Genomic DNA, 20,624 nt, shown 5'->3' with positions numbered 1-20,624 from the left:
AGCATCTCTGGTGTAACATGATCAAAGGGTGACTGCTGGTGCATGCTGGGGAGAGAGTGGTGTCTTCTGCAAGCAAAAACACATCTATGAACGTAATGCGGCTGTCTAGTCATTTGTCCTCTCAGGCCTGATTGCAAGAGGGTGGGAGAGTGTAACTATGTAAAACACCCACTCAGTTCATCTGCTTCTTATTTAGTCCTGGATGCTGCAGCACAGATGGAGGCTAAGCAAGCTCTTGGCTTGATTCTACTGAGTCTGAGTGGGATTTGAGCATGAGACAAGGCGAGAGGCCATCCACCTAGCTGGCAGATGTGGTTCAGTGTGAGGTATTTGTGCCAGGGCAGTGGCCTCTTGTCCTTTGCCGCAGTCACCACTGGCATGTAAGCGTGCCACATGGTGAATGTAAGGCCTGGCTTCTTGGGGCATGCTGCTGGTTCACTGGGGAGAGGACAGAATGAGGGATAACTCTATGGGCTTCTCCAAAGAACCTGAGCATGTGGTGGTAGGTGCATTATGATGGGACAACAGGCTCTGGGATCCTCCAGACCTGTGACCCTGTTGCTGGCCTGGCTTTGCCTGTCATGGGCCAGGTTGCCAAAGTCAATGTTAGCCAGGGTGAGGACCTCATGCTGTCCTGCACCCTGATTTCTTGTGCTGCCTTTTCAACAATCTGCTTTCCCTTCTAGAGTTCAGGACAATGTCCCATTTGACTGCTCCTGCCTTGGCACTTGTAGGAGCTTCTCCACCTGTCCCAGCATGTGTCCATCAGCTGCTGCGACCGCATGCTGAGCATAGTAGAGTTAGTTCTCTCTTATTGTAGCATGTTGCCATGGCAATGTTCAGTCTGCTGCGCTCTGGGTCTCCAGGAGCCAGAAATCATGGTGCTTTTGCAACATCGAGGTAAACATCTCCCTTTTCCCTTATATACACATCCACCCTGGTGACAGCACTGGCTACAATTGATGCCGGCCTCCCTTTATCCCATGCCTGGGAGAGCACAGCTCTAGGTGCTGGCAGCATGTCTGACCCACTAAGAGGTTCAAGCAGTTCCAGCTGCACACAAGGATGCTGGCAATTGCCCCACAGCCACGGAGCCTTGTGGGTTTCCTGCTGGGGAGGAGCAAGGTGAAGCTGGAGGATACGCTTTTCTAGTAGAATGATGTGATCACAGATACCAATAATGTCGGGGTGAGAGCTGGACCTACAGCTGCCTGCTCTCAGACCTGCTGCAGATCTCCATGGAGAAAGCATCTCTTTTCCCCAAGCCCCTGCTGGAGTGACAGGCCCTGGCCAAGAATTAAAAATACCTTGGGTTGCTGAACAAATTCACTGAGGATGGATGTAATGGGGGCATCTCCATGAGGCTTGTATGTGTCCCAGACTTCATCATGATGCTGTGGGCTTTCACTTGTTCCTCCAGTGCTTTGAGAACCCATCAGTATTTTAACATCTAGAAGCCTGTAGCTGGCAGGTGATTAAACACTCTTTTTGCAGTGTCCTTTGTTATTTCAGACAGTAATGAGCATGGCAGGCTGTTGCAGGCAGGGAAGTGTGGCTGTGTGAACTGAAAATGAATCTCTTGCTTGGTATGCTGGCATTTGTTCCAGCATCTTTCTCTCCTCCCCTCTCCCTCTCGCGTGTGTATGAAGGGGGCGTCTGTGCTCGAGAGAGGAGTGGAGCAGGGGTGGAGTTTCTGTCATCCCTTTTCTTTCTTTTTTTTTTTTTCCTTTTTTTTTTTTTTTTTCCCTATCCAGTGACGTGAGCAATGCCTGGAACAATCAGGCTGGCTCCAAACAGTGTGCCTGAAGATGCTGGAGGAAACAGCCTAGTGCTTTTTAAGCAAACACTGATTGCTTGAGCCTGGGCTCTCCAGACATAACCTTTTCCAATTCCTCTTCAGGGGATTGGGAAGTGCCATTAGCTTTCTTCACCCCCATCCCATCCCATCACTTTTGGAAATGATTGGAGTTAACAGTGTTCAGAGCGCCAGCAAAGTCCGGGTGAGAGCCACAGGTTCAGTGAAATACTCCCGAGAAGAATCCCTCTGGCGGCAATCCCATCGGTCAAAATCTATGAAAATCTCCAACTCTTCTGAGTTTTCTACTAAAGAAAGCAAGGTAAATAGCTAAATATTTATAGTGTTTCTCTCTGCCAAGAATGAAGGTGATGATGTTGAGAAGGTTATGCAGGAATTAAGGGCTTTGGATAATCTGCAGTGATTACAGAGTTGCTGTCAAGTCAGAAAGATCTCCGGGCTTGAGGAGAGACTGAAAGTGGAAAAGATCGGATGTGTGTGGTGGTAGTGGTTGGGCTTTAAAGGAATGCCCTGTCACTGAGCTTGGTGCAGTAGTAAGCAGTGAAAACTTGCTACTGAATACTAATTGGAGCTTCAGGAAAGGAGACTGAGTTAGCAAGCAACATTCTTGCGATTATCCATCTAATGGGAATTATGAAAAATAGTTTTTGCTCTTTCTCTGCAGGTCTGTATTATAGTAGGTATGGATGGATGCTAGATAAAAAGATTGTCTTATTTGCATGTGTGACTAAACATTGCCGTCAACTATTTATCAGGAATGCATCACTTCTGTGCTTATATGAATACGATTGCCTGTCTGTTAGTGGCACAGGCTATGCCCAGCTGCTACAGTGGTTGTGTTCAGCATTTCCTTGCCCAGCACAGTTGTTTGTTTCCTAGATGAACAGCCCCCACTTCATGCAGTATCACTTCTTTCCATATGCCATCACTACTGAGAGGTACCTGAGAACCTCTGGGCAGAGCTTTAATACCTGTCTCCCTCCCAGATATGCTCAGTGATTCTAAGGATTGGATGAACTTTATGCAGTGACCAGATATGCCTCTAATTTTATTCCTTCTGCAAATTGATCCTATTTGGGATTAAAAGATAAAATCGTTTGGTGAGGTATGCTGAATGAGGATGAAGTATTCCAGGACAGAGAAAGATGTTTAACCATGTTATGAATCTGCATACATGCAAAGAAGCAGGCATGCACACAGATCTCCCTGTACTGTCCCTTCTCTAAATCTTCTGTCTGTTCTGACAGAAACCTCCTCTGCTATCCTGAAAACATCCTTTCGCTGTGCAAGAGTTCCTGGCACATCACACTCTGCCAGATTACAGCTTATATGATATTTCAGAGGCTCAACTGCAGAGCTTTAATCAGAATGATGCACACAGAAATAACTGATATTCTATTCGGTCTTGATCTAGGAATTTCTGTTTTGAGAGACATATTCACCATAACTAAGAAACAGTGTTAACAGTAATGGTTATGGCATGGCCATCGTTCTTGGTCTGTTGCTGATGCAGCGTCTCCTGCTTAAATGCTGCTACCTTGGCATGTGCCAAAATAAGGGCTGGGTCTTGCAAGTACCCTGCTCTTGGACATGCTTTCACATTAGGTACCAGAATAATTTTAGTCTATTTGCTGGGAGGATTTCTGTATGTGAAGTTTCTGCCTGTAAGAGAAACTTGGGTTTTTGGCAGTGAGTGAGGCACCTAATCTCTGTACCTCTCTGCTTCCTGTCCCATGCTTAGTGCCCACTGTGTACACATGGTGTAATGTCCTCAGAGCGGAGACTTTCTCCCAGGGGTGATGTCTGACTCTGATAGCTGCTGCTGCAATAGCAATCACTGTGATCATCCCTCTATAATATTCCCATTTCTCCCTCCTGAGTGCTGAGCATAAAAGGTTGTGGTGAGGGGTACAGCCGCTTGAGCTTCTGGCTCAAGAGGTTTGAAGTATATTGCAGGTTTGGTTTTGTTTGTGGCTCTCTTGCCTTATTTCATGTTAAGATATCTATCTATGAAGTACCTAGAACATGTAAAGGCTGTTTTATGGAGAGCTGAGATGGTTCTTTCTTTGTCCATCATTGGTACCTGCCCAGCAGATAGGATCATAAGCATGCATGATTTTATTCCTCTTGTCTATTTTCCTCCTTTTGTCTCTATTACAGGCTGTAACATTTCTTGTAGACAGGATTGCAAGTGAGATTTGTATTTTTGGCTCTGTCACTGTTTGGATGTGTGATTGTGGACAGCCCTGTTCTTTCCATGGATCCTTTCCCCCTGCTGGGCTTTGTCTGACCAACTATTTTATTCAGATGTCACTGACTTAGAGTCGGTTGATTTGTGGTTGAGTTTTAGCTCTTCTCTACTGCTGTATCACTGGAGGTTATTGCCTATGTGTACCATTGTGAAGGAGGTCTTTTAATTGGTAAAGTCCATGTGTACGTGCTTGTACATCACTTATCACAAAATGCGTTCAGTTCTGGGCTGGATTATTATTAATGTATATATAAATTTTTGGATGATGGTACCATAATGATCCCCTCTGTCTCAGAGATTTTTGTTTGTAAATTTGTCCTTTGTCATATTCTCTGGACTTGTTTTCCCCTTTGTCTGTACTGCCTTGTACTTTATGTGCTCCCAGTACAAAGGAACTACGGTACTCAAGACCTGTTTCCCTGTTTCTGTAACTGCTTTAGCTGCCAGGGTTAGGAGACATATTTAATCTATTTGTGCCCCAGAACTATATTCCACTGATGCCTTTGCACTTAGATCACAGTTTATTTTGCTAATCTAGAGAGTATTACATACCCTTGTGCTCCAGCCAGTATGAACAAGGCACGAGCATGGTGACTGTGTGTGAGATCTGCTTTGCTTGCTGCCAGTATCAAAGAGGTCATCCCAAAGACCCATAGTCTCCCTTTAAAAATTAGAAAATGTTTCTGTGAACTTGCATGCACGTACAGTTGTATGTAAGAGAATAGGTAATACGTGCTGGGTGTATATTATAGGCAAGTATCACAGTCTCAGACCAGCAAGAGAATCTGTGAAAAGAATATTGTAAACTGATGTTTTCTTATTCTCTGGAGAGCAGTCTCAAACCTGGCCTGCAGGCAGAATGAGTTGGAGGACCTCAGGGTCTTCTATGTGATCCAGCATGCTCAGCAATCTCATCTCCTGACAGACACTGATTTCCTGCAGCCATAGGTGGAATTGCAGAGCGCCTGTACCTGTCCTGCCTGCAAATGCACAAGTCTAGTAAAACAGTGTCTGAAATTAGCAGTGTGGGTGCTTCACTATCAAGGAACATCGTCCTAGCATTTTTCTGTTCGTTTTTAATAATTCAGTATGCTGCCGTTACTAGTATCATTAAAGAAGCACTCTAGCTATTACAAGACAAATCTTTCTAGCAACTCCCTTGTGTCAAGATTACAGAGGAAGTGTTTCTTGTATGGCATTAATTTCGTGGCTCTTGGGAGCCCCGGCTAACCACCTTTTTCTGTTTAATGATGATGTATCTGACACAATCTTTCTTTTTTTTTTCCTGCCTTCATTCCCATCTTCTTCACATAAACCAGATTTTTTAACAGAGGAGTTTCTCTTAGAAATGTTCTCCGGTTGGTGACGCACTTGAAATTCCCTGGGTGAAATGATCTCTTTTTCCTTCTTGCTAAAACATTTCTATCAACCCGATCTCCACCCACACCAAAACAACATTCATTGGTTCCATATGCTGCTGAACAGCTCTGTGCTGTTTTATGAATAATGTATGCCGGCTTGTTAGAAGAATATTTGTTGTACAAACCAGTGGAATTTAAAATTGAGAGTGATATCAGCAGACATGCCTTGCTGTGCACTAACCTATGGGCCTGTTGGGGTACTGCTTTGGCGTCTTCACTGCACCCCTGTGACAGGAAGAAGGAAATGCTGCATAAGGCATCGAACATGAGCAGACTTTGAAGCTAGTAGGATGCTACAGGCACTCGGTGTTCTAAGTCCTTATATTCAGCTCACTAGGTGTTACAGATCCATGCATGGAGAGAGGAGAAAATGTAAAGATCCGAATGTTGGGGGAAGGTAGCGAATAGGAGATGGTGAAGTAATGTAGATCAAATGCAGCTAACATTTCTGGGAGAAGGTCATTCTTCAAGGTGTATATATCTTCATATAGCAACGTATCTTACTCCGTTCAAACCTGTCAGAAGGTAGTGACACTGAGGGACATCCTGGTCTGAAGGACTGGCATGTTAAATACAACACCTATCAGGACTGCATAATGACATCTGTGGTGTTTGGTGTTTGTGGTGTTTTGCTTCTGCGATCTACTTCATTCCTGTAGTGTCTGCTTCATAAGTTGTGCTTCTCCCTCCAGTAAACGGTGTATGGTGGGAGCTGGACTGGTGCCTGGCTAACTGCTGTAGTCATTGGGGTAGAGCTGATGGATTGGTTCTGAATGAGTGAGAGAGCTGCATCGGCAGCAGCATCTCAGGGAGTGGAGTGAGGTGCACTCTGTTCTCACCTCCCTGGAACACAAAGTAGACAGATGGAGGAGATGCTTCTGAATTTGTCTTGCCTTAAGGTATATACAGACTGCTTTTTCCAGTGTTAGCTAGCCCCTTCCCACATCCTGCAAGCTTTCCTGCTTCCAAGCTGAAGAACAGGAGATCTTTGTCCAGAGTGCGTCTGGGGCTCACTTGTGTGCCTGAAATCAACCCTTCTGCTACCAGCCTGAAATGAAGAAGAAATGTCCTCAGACAGGACTTGTGACAGTAGCTGCAGGGTGATGTGGGCCAGCCTCTAAGAACAGAGTTGCAGCTTCATCCTCCATCTCCTGGCTGGCTGGAGCATCTGATGGAAGCTGTAAAAATCACTTGGTACATCTCATAGAATCATAGAATGGTTTGGGTTGGAGGAGACCTTTAATTCCAATCCCCCCCATTTTAGACAGGGACACCTCCTGCTAGACCAGGTTGCTCAAAAAAAGCCATGTTCAGCCTGACCTTGAATGCTTCCAGGGATAGGGCATCCAAAACCTCTCTGGACAGCCTGCTGCAGTGTCTCACAGCCCTCACAGTAAAGAATTTTTTCCTCATGTTTAGTCTAAAATTTACTCTCAGTTTAAAATCATTTTCCCTCATCCTGCTGCTGTGAGAATTCCCTCCCCAGCTTTCCTGTTGGCCCCCTTCAGATACTGGAAGGCTGCTATAAGGTCTGTCCAGGGCCTTCCCTTCTGCAGGCTGAAGACCCCCAACTATCTCAGCCTTTCCTTTTAAGGGAAGTGCTCCTGGCCTCTGATCATCTTCATGGCCCTCCTCTGGCCTTGCACCAACAGCTCCGTGTCCTCCTTGTGTTGGGGGCACCAGAACTGGACCCCAGGTGAGGTATCAAGGGAGCAGAGTTGAGGGGCAAAATCAATTCCCTTGATCTGCTGGTCACGCTTCTCTTGATGCAACCCAGAATACAGTTGGCCTTCTGTTGGCAAGCATACATTGCCTGCTCATGTTGAGTCTTTCATCAACCAATACTCCCAAATTCTTCTCCTCAGTGCTGCTCTCAAGCCATTTTCTGCCCAGCCTGTATCTGTGATTGATATTGCACTGATTCAGGTGCAGGACTTTGCACTTGGCCTTGTTGAACTTCATGAGGTTGGCATAGGCCCACTTCCCAAGCCTGTCCAGGTCCCTTTGGATAGCATTCTCCTCTAGCATGTCAACTATGTTACTCAACTTGGTATTGTCTGCAAACTTAATGAGAGTGCATTCAATCCTCCTGTCTGTGTCGCCTACAAAGATATTCAATAACACTGGTCCCAGCAGTGATCTCTGAGGAACGCCACTTGTTGCTGGTCTCAACTTGGACACTGAGCCATTGATCACAACACTCTGAGTGCAAGCACCCAGCCAACTCCTTATCCACTGAGTGGTCCATCCATCAAATCTGTTTTTCTCCAGTTTGGTGATTGAGATACCATGCAGGACAGCGTCAAATACTTTGCACAAGTCCAGATAGCTGGTTGTTCTTCCTTTATCCAGTGATTCTGTAACTCCATCACAAAAGGCCATCAAGTTTGTTGACATGACCTACCCTTGGTGAAGCCATGTTGGTTACCACCAATCACCTCACCTATATTTTCCATGTGCTGTATTTACATTTCCTGCAGTAGTCAGATGGTTCTTTCCCAGGAATGACTGTAGAAATCAGAGCAAAACTGGATGTGAGCAGAGAGCCTGACAAATGAAAAACAGGTCTGGGTGATTCTGACTCTCCAAAGTTGGATTTGGTTTTGCCTCTTTACCTATTTGGCAGTCATTTCTGCTGCCTTGCCTTTTGTGCACAAAGCAGGTGTAAAAAAAAAGTATCAGTGGTGTATTTTCTTCTTAACGGGCTTTTCTGGATACATGCAAGTGTGACCATAAACTGGCAATTACAGAAAATATGCTTTAAGAGCCTGTCTTATTTGATCTTTTGAAGGAAGGGCTCATGCAGTGCCCCAGGAGGTCTTCATTTTCTTGTGCTCTCTTGGCCAGGCTTTGTTACCTGAACAGTTTACCTTGAGGAGTACCTTTGCATTCCCAGTATCTTTGTTCCTGCGTACACACCTGGTTGTGTCTTCCTCTGCTTTGCATGCAGAGTCTGACTCACAGCACAGCAGGCAGCTGGCAGGTGCTGAGAGCAGCGTGCTTAAATGGGTTCAGGTTTTTGCATGTGGCAGAATTTTGAGGAACGTAATGATGCAAAGTGACCTTTTATGTTTTGTTTCTTGTCAGCTTTGTAAATAAACGGGAGTTTTCAGGAGAGCTTTCTGCTTAGTGTTGTTTCCAATTGCAATAAAGATACTGATTGCTGAGAGACTGTTGAAATCTAGATTTCTAGTTTACCTACTTACCAAAGGGTAAATAAGGATGGAATTTAGTGACTTCTGATGGAGCTATAAGCTTTTTGCTTTCTTTTAAAAAAAAGAAAGTCCACATTTGTTGTCCAGTTTATGAACAAAGAAATCCCACTTTATTTTTTTTTTTTTAGACACTATGAGTTGTTAAGCTAAACTGTAGCTAAAGGAGACAGCATTGGAGTTGAGAATGATTTGTACTATTCTGTTCTATACTCCAGATAATTTGTTTTATTCTCCCTTGAAAACTACTCTTGTTTCTCAAGGAAGCTTAGAGAAGTGCTGAGTATGATGGACCCAGAGATCAGCAGTTCTCAGAAAAGTAAAAACTCTAGGCTATAGACTTCTGAGTTCTGTAATATGGCTTAGAAGGTAAAACAGTGATATTGGACACTACTGAGTTGCTGGTAGCTGGGGGTCTGGATCTTGTTTACAGTAGCCTTGGGTGCTGAGAAAGAGACTCTCCAGTCATATCAGTCCAGCTTGGAAAGTGAGACCAGTGAAATATTAGTTCTGACATTCCCTGCTGTGATTTTGGCTTAGGTGGTTAATCAGCTAAACACTTCCCAGGCAAGCAGGTAAGAAGCTCCAACTGTTGTCAAGTTGTAACTGTGCTTTAAATCAAGACCTTTTCTTTGTATTCCAGAAAAAGAGTCATGAGTTTGTAAAACCTATCCTTGAACCTAGTCAAGTCCCCCCCATAATCTCCGATCAGCTTTGTTGCAATTTAGTGAAGCACTTAAGTGATTGTGTTCAAGTTTGTTTGATTTAATCATACTCTGGAGAAATGTCTGCTGAAAAGAGCTGCTGTCTGAACTGGGGTCTTGGGAAACAGCCATGAAATGACAGAGCAGGTGCTGGGCTGTTCACATCTGCCACTGGTTGCAAACTATGGGAGAAGGAAAGTAATCTCTGTATCTTGAGAAAGCCCAGCAGATACTGGGAATATGCTAATGCATAAACAGTGTTGGAAAGAGAATGCAAAGCAGCTCTGAAAGGCTCGTGCATTCAGTGGCCAATGCACAGCAGTCTCTGCTGGAGAGGTGGGTTGAGGGGTCCTGTTTGAGTGCGGATGCATCACCATTCCTTAAGAGTCTGCTCACCAAGTTCTCAGTGAACATGTTCTGTACACAGCTGCCTGAGCTGCGGATACTTTCTAAGGTTTGCTCTTCCATTTTGCAAATAGTGGAGACTTGCTGAGAGGTTGCATTTGACGCTCCATGGGGGACACAGTCCTGTTTCCAGTATATGCCATATGACTGGATTGTTGTATGTTACTCTCTAAAGAAGGAAAATGGAGTCTGGCTCAAATGTAAAGATTGGGACAAACACATGTCACTTTCCACAAGGCAAAAGCCTGGAGCATTTGTTGTTCCTTCACCAATCTGGAGTTCTGCTTTTATGTGTCTTGCTCTTTGGCTGCAATGATCCTTAGAGACCTCCTTAGCAGCAAAATCCATAAAAAGCAATACTGCACAGGGCAGGTGTTCGTTTTCAGAAATTGTGACCTAATCTGATATTTGGGCCAGAGGGCAACGAGAGGCATTTCTAACACCTGAGGGCAGGCTATGTTGTAAAAGGCTGTCCAGCCAACTGGGGGAAAATTCTATCTCTTTACCCTGTACTGAGAAATAGCTTTCTGTCTTCAAACTATCGGAGAACACTTTAATAGTAATAGAGGAAAAAGGCCAAGTAAAAAATAATAACAATGCCTTAATTAAATCATTGGAAGTGTTGTGGCTTTTAATTTGAAGTACTGGGCAACCACAGGCAGTCAGTGCTGCTTTTCTGCTTATGTGGAAAAATGGACTGCTGGCTGCTGGCTGGCTGTAGGAAAAATGTAAGCCCTTTGTGGGTGTTTTTTTTTTTTCTTTCTTTTTTTTTTTTCCTTCAGAGTATCCTTACAATCTCTTACTAACTCACATCTGAATATTAACCGAGTTGCCTACAGGATGCCACAAAATCCCTTTCCTTCACCTTCATATGGCTCTTAGCCTTTGGGTTAGAGATTCTCGTACAGATTTGGATGAACAGACAGTGAGCACTCAAGAGTTGAAAATGTTTCATCACATTGCTATGGGTAGTGCAGGAAAGCCTTTAGTGGTGGGAACCTCTCCAGCAGTGTGAGCAGCATGGGAGATGATTCCTCCTGATGGTCATATCTGTTCCATTGCTCTAAGGAACCTACTTCTATGGTACAGAGTGCCTGAAAGTCGTTAAATATGCAGCATCAGCATGAAACAAGTTTTACTAGTGTGTTTGACCTACTTGTGAATGATTCAAGCAGGCCAGATTTTCACAAAGCTGAATATTAAGAATCTTCGAATAGATTGTGCAATATATGGAAAGGAGTCAGTGGATCATAGGAGGAACAGTGGAATATTTTCATGGGATTCCCATTGTGAATTCCATTGTGATAAACACACAAGACTAGCTTCAACTCGGTAGTCTTCCAAATTATTCTTGGTTTGGGTCAGACTTAAGACTATTTAAGTGCTAACGTTTCTGTTGAGCATGTCATGGCTATTATAGTATGTGATTTTCAGACTTCTTCGTACTTGATGTGCTACTTTTTGGTAATCATGTGCATCAACAGTTCTGCTACACATTAACATATTTCAAGGTTGTGTAGGAGTTATGTGCCAGAGGGAGTAAATCTAGCTATGTATATAAGGTAAATCACAAATGTGGATTATAAGTGCGAGAATCAGGGACATTCCATACCAAAATACTTTACTTGAGTCAAGTGCCCTATTTGAACAAATCCATTAGCTTATAGATATTGCAGGCTTTTATCCATTGTATGTATCATCTAATGAAGAGCTGAAATCAGATATTCTTATCCAAGTGATGCATATCCTTTATCTCAGAAGAAACCTGTCTCAACTATTTGATCTTTCCCCAGGCTTAATTCACCCTGCCTTTTTGTTGTAGGCTGAATTATCTGTGGTTATCAACAACAGAATTGGGATCCCTGTTGTCAAACCTACTAGCTTCTGTCCTTTAATGTAAAAGAGTAATTTTGTTAGCAGATAGCAGTCGAGGACATTGAAATAGAAAAGCTGCATATAGTTTATTTTCTGTTTTACACTTAAATTAAATATATTTATATCTGAATGGGAGGAAGTATTCACGTGTCTCTGAGGTTCAGAGGCTTTGGATAGTTATTCTGGTATATTTTTATGGGAAAGCCCATTTGGTGAAATCTTGTCCTCATTGCTGTCAATGGCCAAAACATCTGAGTTCAGCAGGAATTAGATGTGACTTTGAATTTCATAGTGACATGCAGGACTCTAGTTGTGTGGATTTTGCAAACTTTTGGGATTATTTAAGAATAAAAAATAAAATGATTCTGTTCCAGAAAATGAGTGTACTCTCAAACTCTTTTGTTGTTTTTTTTTCCTTGAACAATTTCTGCTCAAGACTTTTATCTTTCCGTAAGCAGATGTGGTTCTTAATCAGAGACTGCTCACTTGCTGGTAGAGTTAAGTAATTTTTATTAGCATATTAATGTATGATTAGCAGAGATAAGAATAATTACATCTCCTTTCTTTCCCTTTGCAGGCCCTCTACAATTCAATCAAGAATGAGAAGCTTGAATGGGCAGTGTAAGTATACTGCTTGGGATTTAGAAATTTAAAAAATAGTATCCGTGTAGTAATCTTTTTATAATTCCTACTTCAGTATCTGAGTAGGCTCCAAAGCCTGCAGAAAATAGCCAGTGTATGCACTCAGTTTGCTTTTCGGTTAATGAATGACCTGGCAATACTGCCTCATCTGTTTCTCCAGTGTGGAGAGAGTTAGTGATAGGAGCCAACTGCGTTTGTAAGAAAAGAGGACATTTCATTTAGTAGGAAACTGCAGCCTGAAAAGAGAGAAATTAAATCCTCCATTGTCCAATGACTGCATAAATAAAACAGATGTTGATTTCACTCTTTATCTTCCAGTACATTGTGTCAGAACCACTGAATAGAAACACACGTCTTGGATTGAGTTTCCTGCTGTTGGTTTATTGTCTTGGTTTGTCTTCTGATTAAATATGAATAACCTGACAACAGTCTGATACGAAAGATGATAAATTGAGCAGTCTGATATCTGCTGATACTAGCTGCTTGTGACAGGCTAACACATGTTAATTGCTGAAATACTGTGGATAAGAAAGAGCTTCTATTTCTTACTATGTTAAATTGACATTCCTCTGTGATTAGGTTTTATGTGGTGTGGGTATACCAGCAGTGAGTAGAAGAGTCTGCTTTAGATCTTGCCTCTCGAAGAGCAGTGGATTCTGGTATAAAATAGAGGAATGACATCTTTATTTATTTTGGCTGTACAGAATACTTGCCTGCGTGGATTTACCTGAAGCCTCACCTTCCTGAGACTACATGTATATGCATCTTTTGCTCTAGCAATCCTAACACTGCCACAAGTCCTGCAGGCCCACTGGTTTCTGATCTTCCAGAAGCTTTTAATTTTCAGGTGGCTCTCTTGTCAGGGCATAAAACCATGCCTGTAGGGGCTGTTAATTGCAACTGAGACTGGAGCCCCTGTTTGGAAGTCTGTTGGATAAATTTGGAGTCATGAGGAAGGAGTACTGGTAGTGAAGGTCACCAAGAAACGCAATGTCTATAGAGCCTTAAAAGAAGCAGAGTGAGTGCAAGAGTCTCACTTCTCACAACAGCAGAGCTCTTTGCAGGATACTGTCATAAATATTTTAGACCCAGCAGAATCTGCTGTATGACTTTCACGATCTCAGAATTTTCAGCTCTTTGCAGGAGACCGTATTGTGTCCACTGGGCAGCTTCCAGATAGGAACTGGCTCATACCAACCTGGCACTGCTCCCATTAGCTTCCATCAAGGTGATTTATAAGATAGCCTGGTCTTGTTTAGGCAATAACTCCTTTGGCATTTACATAGCCCAGTACATATCCCTTGATAATGAATTATTTTGAGGAAAAAAATGCAAAGCAAGCTGGAGGAAGGGGAAAACAGAATCTTAAATAAAACTTTGGGGTGCGGATATAAAGCAACTCAGAAGGATACTGGAACTGATGTGAAAATTACTGTGGTGAGAAATGAAGCTAATTCTTGACAAAGCTAAAGAAGTAGTACCTTTAACTAGCCTTAGGCAGCAGAGATCTGTCTGGAAGAGGGCGTGTTAAGATGTCTCTCCTTACTATTAGACAGCTCTCTGCTGATGTAAAGTAACTCTAGAGAGCCTTAAGACTGCCTGAACTGAAGGGAGAAGACACATTACTTTCTCTCGAAGAGAAAGGTGGTGGGAATGAGATGTGATCAGTTTTGCTGTGACAGATCCGGGATGATCTTCACAGATCTTCTTTCCAAAGAATATCCGTTTGCTTTCCCTGACGGAGTTGGCTGGCAGAGAAGTGAGGCAGTGTGGAAATAGGACTGCAAAGCCTCAGCAGAAGCTGCCTCGTGACCCCGGTGTGATGAAGAAACACCTTTCCTCTAGTGAGAATAACCTTGAACCTCTAAGATTCTTATTTATGAGCTAGGCAACAGTTTAAGAGTGTCACCATCAATGCGTTGTTGGGGGATTAATGACCATCAGTAAATCCTTAGGCAAGGGAGCCTAATGGTGTTGAGTGTGATGGGTAGAACTGTCACCTGATCCTTATCTCTGTAGTTACAAGCTAGACATATCATCATCCTAGATGGGTCACTGTCCCTTTCTAGTAGAATTACAGTGTGGTCGTAAGCCCACTAAGAGAAAAGACTACCATTGATTCCAATTCTGTAGTCAACAGCAGTGGCATCTTAATCAGCAGATGTGCTCCTTATTTATTTCCTCAGGCGTTCTGTAGGAGGAATATTTTTTCATACTTTATGAATAAAGAAACATGAAAACAGCTCTGGAAAATTGCACTGCAGCTCTTCTTCTGCAGTAGTTCTAGTTTTGAGTTCTCCAAAATGTTAAAAGCAAGTCAGTAGCCATGATCTGTAAAACAAATGGATCAGACTCTGAATTCATGAAGTAGATGTAGATATGGAGAGCACTCTCCTCCAGATCCCAGAGTTTTTGTTTACTTTTCACAATAGAACTGCCAAGAAATGTTCTGCCATTTACTTTGATTATTTGCTATTTCCTCTTGCCTTTATAAAAGCAGCATAGGAAAATTAACACATCAGATATGACTTTTCTGTTTCTTATCCTGTTCCATATTTCTTTTGTACAGAATACTGTTCTAGAACTCTCCTGTGTGTTGTACTGTGGTTCATTTCCTCAATCACAAGTCAAACATAAAGTAGCAAGGAGAAATCACTGAAATATTGGTAGAAATTCCTACTTACCACAGTGAATCTAGTTAATTACCATTAGTCATTGTTTCATCCACTTAGTCTAATATCCTGATTTCAGTGTGCTGATGTCACAAGAACCCTAAGTTGGTGCAACTTAGCCATGATTATTGTGTTGTAATTTCTCATGCTTCTTAAACTTCGCCAAGGCTTGTGATTTTTTTCATAAGATTTTTCATGATTACCTCTTGTTCTGCTCTGCATCTCCTCTAAGGCTAAATAAATTCAAGACTCTGTGAACAGTTATGTTGAGGACAGATAACACTGAGAAGAAGGACCTGGATGTATTCTTCTCAGGCTGTAAGGGCTGTTGCAAAGGAGAAAGGTGTGAATTATTCTTCATGCCCGTTGTGGGTGGGCTTATGTTTTAAAGAAAGGAAGTTTGAATTTAACATGAAGAAAAACTTTCTATCAATAAGCCTTGTAACCCTGGAAATAGCTTTGACAGTACAAGCTACGTATGTTTACTCACTCAGGTTTTCATGAACTATTTGAGCAAATATCAGAAAGATAATGGATTAGGAAAGGTGGGTCCAACCTTGGAGCCAGAGAGATAGATTAGCTGATATTTTAACATCCCTTCAATCCCATTGTCTACAGTTTTACAGCCCAGGTTTTGTAGGTGTTTCTCTTCCTTTGGCTTTTGCACCAGTTATTGCCAACTGGAAGGTGGATAAGCAAAAGGAGTTTGATTTCAAAGAAGCCAGAGCTGAATGTTTGATTTATGTGATGTCTGCATGGAAATGCAGCAGTGAACTTTGTTGTTCTCCTTTATTTGTAATATTATGTCTGCTTCCTGTTGCAGACAATAGGAGTAATAAAATAACCATCTTAAAATAGACAGAGTAGTGATCTAGAATTAATACATGAAATCCCAAGTTGCTCCTTACAGAATCTCAGTAACCAAAGGCTGCATTTGAGCTAGTCATAACGTGATAGCTTCCTCCAAGCAGGACAGTACAGCTTTCAAGTTTCCCATGGTCTATGACCAATTGATGACACAGTTTTCTTTCCACAGAAGTTCAGTCATGAAAACACTAATCAACTGCACTGAAAAATCAACTCCTTTGAGCTAGACAGAAATAAGTTTTTTGGTATTACTTTGAGACAGTAATACTGGAGAAGAACAAGGCTATGGAAAAAGGTTTCTGCCGAATTACTTCTGAGTTTCCTGTTACAAACTGGAATGCTGAGATGGGCTGATTGTAATGACATCTGTGTTGAAGCTCAGATTTTTCTAGGTGAAATCCAGAAATCTCTCCCCATTATGACTGCCTTTTTTTTTTTTTTTTTCCCCCCCCCCCTCAATGTCTAGGATGTTTTCTGTTTGCAAACTAATTGATTTTATAGACAAGTCAAGTGGTGGCTGCTTGGCTCTTGTACAATTAGGCTCCAGCCCTTCTGGCAGCACAGGTGAATTGCCTTCACCTGTGCTCCTCTGGCTGACTCATTGCTCGCCTCGGGTGATCAATCGGAGGTTCAGGCCATGATTCAGCAGTTTCCATACAGCTCTCTTTTCTTCTGTCCTCTATTTGGGAAATATGTCATTGGAAACTTCTTTCCACTGGTTTCTTAAGTCGAGCTCCTGATTGTAAAGTTATCCATCCAATAGTTTTGTATAATTATATGCTACAAATATGAATATTCTTTTAAATTTGATGTAATTCTTTTAAATTAATGTGGTCAGTCTTTTGCCTAGCCATGTCATGTAAGTTTTCTACTTGAACAAATGAGAAGAAAAATGGAAGGTTTGACCATATCTTTCCTGTTGAAAGTATTTTCTAAGGCAGATCCTCAAATCAGACTACAGAGCAGTTCAGAAGTGTTTTTGTTACTGATAAAAGTGGATGTTGTTTTCCTCCAAGACCCCAAAACCACGTTGTGTGGCAGCATCTTTATTTCTGGATATGTTTCAAAACTGTTTTTAAGAGGCAGGCATTTTCTATGGTTGTTCTAAGATCAAGCATGTGGGAAACTACTCTTTCAATTCAGCATCTTCAAATGGGAGAGCAAGCAGATTGTTGCTTTGGTTGTGCTGCTTCTCAGGAGAAACCAGTGGTATGATTTATTGTTCTGTCTGCAGATCCTTTTCCAAGGAGATAATATAAAGGAAGATGAAGCTTAAGCTCTTCCTTTTGCAGATGTCAGTTACCATAGGGAGAGTCTTGGAGAAGCACTATTAGAAGCCTTTTCTTGTCACCAGTATTCTGCCAAGCTGAGATTATAGTAGTCGCTTACCATCCTTAGCCTCCACAAGAGGATTTACAACCATTAGCCTCTTTCAGTCCTCAGAGAAGTTCACCAGAGGTATCAGTTCCTGGCCTAGAGCCTGGAATGATATCCCTCTGCTGGGAGGGACAGAAAGGACTTAAAACCTCTTCACGTTCTTGCAGACTTCATGATAATATCTTGCTAATGAAATCTGTGTTAGAACCAGCATTTTCACCCAAAGGCACAAAGATTATTCCATATCTTGTATTAAGGCATTGAGCTTGGCTTTGACAGGGATGTCATCACTGCGTGTGATAATAGATCCATGACTTGGAGTACACTTGCATAGAGACACTAGATGTTGACTGTTATCTGCATCACAAAAGACCTTCAAGCTAGGGACATTACATGACTTGAATAATCTCTGAGAGTCTTCTGAGATTAAGGAAGTAGTTTTACCCTTCACAATCTAGAATTTCAAGAAAAGATCAGTTTTCAGGTGTATGTATCCACAGGCCAGCTGAATTTTCTGCACCTATTCCTTCTTACAACCATACCCTAAAGCTGGTGCAGAGTAAACTCGGTTTAACATATCTTCATTACAGCCTATCTATTTTTGGACTGTTCTTCGAAGGAATTATGTTTTGTACAGCCCTACAAGAACATGTCAGCCTTACATGAGTTTGGGAAATGAGCCAGGCCAAAAAAACAGTGACTGATGTTCCTTAGCTGCTTCCCATAACATAAACCAGAAGGCCAGCCACCTCAAGGGTGTGTTATCAGGGATCCTCTTGAATCTCTCTAGAGAAATATGTGCCCTCTGCTCCCTTTTCGTTTCTGAAGAGCTTTATATACCAGTGAATGCAGCATGGGTAATAAACAGGTATACTTAGAATATGTTTGCCACTGCAGTCATGGAGACCTAGAGGAACTTGCATGATTGGAATGCTGTCAGGGGTGACTACATACTTTTTAGGGGAAAAAAAAAGTCCAACAAGGTGAGATGGGGGAGTCACTATATGAGACAGCACCTAGAACATATCCAGCTCTGCCTAGGGGTGAATGACAAACACGTGGAGAGCTTGTGGGTCAGAATTATGGGGCAGGCTCATATGGGTGACGCTGTTGTGGGTGTTAATTACAGGCCACCTGATCAGAAGGAAGAAGTTGATGAGGTGAGTTGATGAGCTGCTTTCTTCAAGCAGCTGAAAGTAGCCTCACAATTGCATGCTCTGGTTCTCATGGGAAACTTCAGTCACCCTGATACCTGCTGGAAAAGCAACATTGCCAGGGATGCATAGTACAGGAGGTTCCAGTAGTATGTGGAAAATAGCTTCATAATAAAAGTAGTGGAAGAACCAGCGAGGAGAGGTGTGCTACTGGAACTTGTTCTTACAAACAAGGAAAGATTGGTTGGGAACATGAAGGCTGTGGGCAACCTCACATTTAGCGACCATGAGATAGTTTTGTTCAGGATCTTAAGTGGAAGAAAGAAGGCAATTAAGTGGGATTGCAGCCCTGGACGTCAGGAGTGCCATCTCTGACCACTTCAGTGGCCTACTTGGAGGTATCCCATGGGCTAGAGCACTGGAAGGTAAGGGGACCTAGGAGAATTGGTTGACATTCAAGCAGCACTTCTTCCACCCTCAAGATTGGCGTATCCCTAAGAAATCCTACAAAAGTTGCTGGAGAGCTATGTGGATGAGCAGTGAACTCATGGAAAAACTCAAATGGAAGAAGAAAGTCTATGGAATGAAGAAAAGGGGTCTAGCCATTTGGAATGTAGGAATATTGCCAGGGCTTGCAGGGATGCCACAAGGAGGGCTATGGCCCACTTGGAATTATATCTAATGAGCAAAACCAAGGACAAGAGAGCCTTTTTTATGTCAGTAGCAAAAGGAAGACCAGGAAAAATGTGGGCCCACTGCTTATTGAGGTGGGTGCACTGAGAATGGAGAAGGCAGAGCTACTCAATGCTTTCTTTGCTTTACTGCTAAGACTGCTTCTTGAGAATTCCAGACCCTTGTCACCATAGAAGAGTCTGGAGAAAGGAAGTCTTTACCTTGGTTAAGGAGTATCTGATCAGAGATGATCTAGGCAAACTTGAAACACAGTTCAGTCGACCCTAATGGGATGCAGTCATTAGTGCTGAGTGTGCTAAGCCATTACACATAATCTGTGAAAAGTCATAAAGAATGGGAGAGGTGCCTCAGAAGTGGAGGACAGCTAGTGTCACTCCATTTTCCAAAAGGACGAGAAAGAGAACCTGGGAAACTACAGGCTAATCAGCCTGATTTCTTCACAGCTTATTGGTAATGATACAGCTTATTCTGGATGTAATCTCCAAGCAAGTGGAAGAAGAGAAGATGACCAGGAGTAGTTAATATTCACCAAGCAGAAATCGTGTTTGACCAACCTGGTAACTTTCTACAACGTCATCACCAGATCACCAGGTTAGGTGAGGGTAGAGCAGTGGATGTTGTGTACCTCAATTTCAGCAAGATTTTTGATGCTGTCTCTCACAACATCCCTGTAGATAAGTTTAGGAAGTGTGGTATAGATGAGTGGGCAGTGAGGTGGATTGAGAACTATCTGCCTGGCAGAGCTCAAAGGGTTGTGATCAGTGGTATAGGGTCTAGTTGGAAGCCTGCAGCTAGCATGTTCCTCAGGGATTGGTACTGAATGTGTTCTTGTTCAACATTTTCATTAGTGGCTGGGGCAAAGAGATAGAGTCTGCTCTCAGTAACTTTGTTGATGATACAAATCAGGGATCTGTCAGGGAGCTGACAGATCAGAGGGCTGTGTTACCATCCTGCAAGACTGAGCAGACTAGTGAGTTGAGTGGGGAGGAGCCTGATGAGGTTCAACAAGAGCAAATGTAGAGTTTTGCACCTGTGGAGGAATAACTGCACCAGTACAGGCTAGGGACTGACCTACTGGAATAAATCAGAGAAGGACTTGAGTGTCCTGGTGAACAACAGTTTGGCCATGAGCCAGCAGTATGCCCTTGTGGCCAAGAAAGACTATGGTATTATTAAAAAGCGTGTGGTTGTCAGGTTGAGAAAGGTGACACTCCACATCTGCTTTGCCCTGGGGAGGCCACATGTGGAGTACTGTGTCCATTTCTGGGCACTCCCCAGAACAAGAAAGAAGGGGAGCCATTGGAGAGAGTTCAGCAGAGGGTTACAGAGATGATTAAGGAGCATCCTCTGTATGAGAAAAGGCTGAGAAATCTGGGACTCTTTAGTCTGGAGAAGGCTGAGAAAGGGATCTTATCAACACTTAAAATATCTGAAGGGCAGGAGTCAGAACATGGGGACTATCTCTCTTCGGTGATGCCCAGCAGTAGGACAAAGTACAACAGGCACAGACTAGAATATGAGAAGTTCAATATGAA

General features: G+C 42.7%; 1 protein-coding gene across 9 annotated transcripts in view; it reads left to right on the top strand.

Annotated features, from left to right (window-relative positions):
* The window catches only part of PSD3 (pleckstrin and Sec7 domain containing 3), a 119,795-nt gene that overhangs the window by 59,647 nt on the left and 39,524 nt on the right, over window positions 1–20,624 (top strand). For 8 of the 9 annotated variants that reach the window (XM_052700359.1, XM_052700354.1, XM_052700353.1 and 5 more), the window contains one exon: window positions 12,262–12,305. In XM_052700359.1, coding sequence (XP_052556319.1) covers window positions 12,262–12,305 — 44 coding nt within the window. Of the gene's footprint in view, window positions 1–1,751; window positions 2,118–12,261; window positions 12,306–20,624 lie in introns of those variants that run through there. The other variant, XM_052700362.1, reaches the window with a different exon arrangement.

The sequence above is a fragment of the Tympanuchus pallidicinctus genome, unplaced genomic scaffold (assembly GCF_026119805.1).
Source record: "Tympanuchus pallidicinctus isolate F22 unplaced genomic scaffold, pur_lepc_1.0 scaffold4, whole genome shotgun sequence".
Classification (NCBI taxonomy): domain Eukaryota; kingdom Metazoa; phylum Chordata; class Aves; order Galliformes; family Phasianidae; genus Tympanuchus; species Tympanuchus pallidicinctus.
The sequence above is the reverse complement of the archived record's forward strand: the minus strand, read 5'-3'. Positions and strand labels throughout refer to the sequence as shown.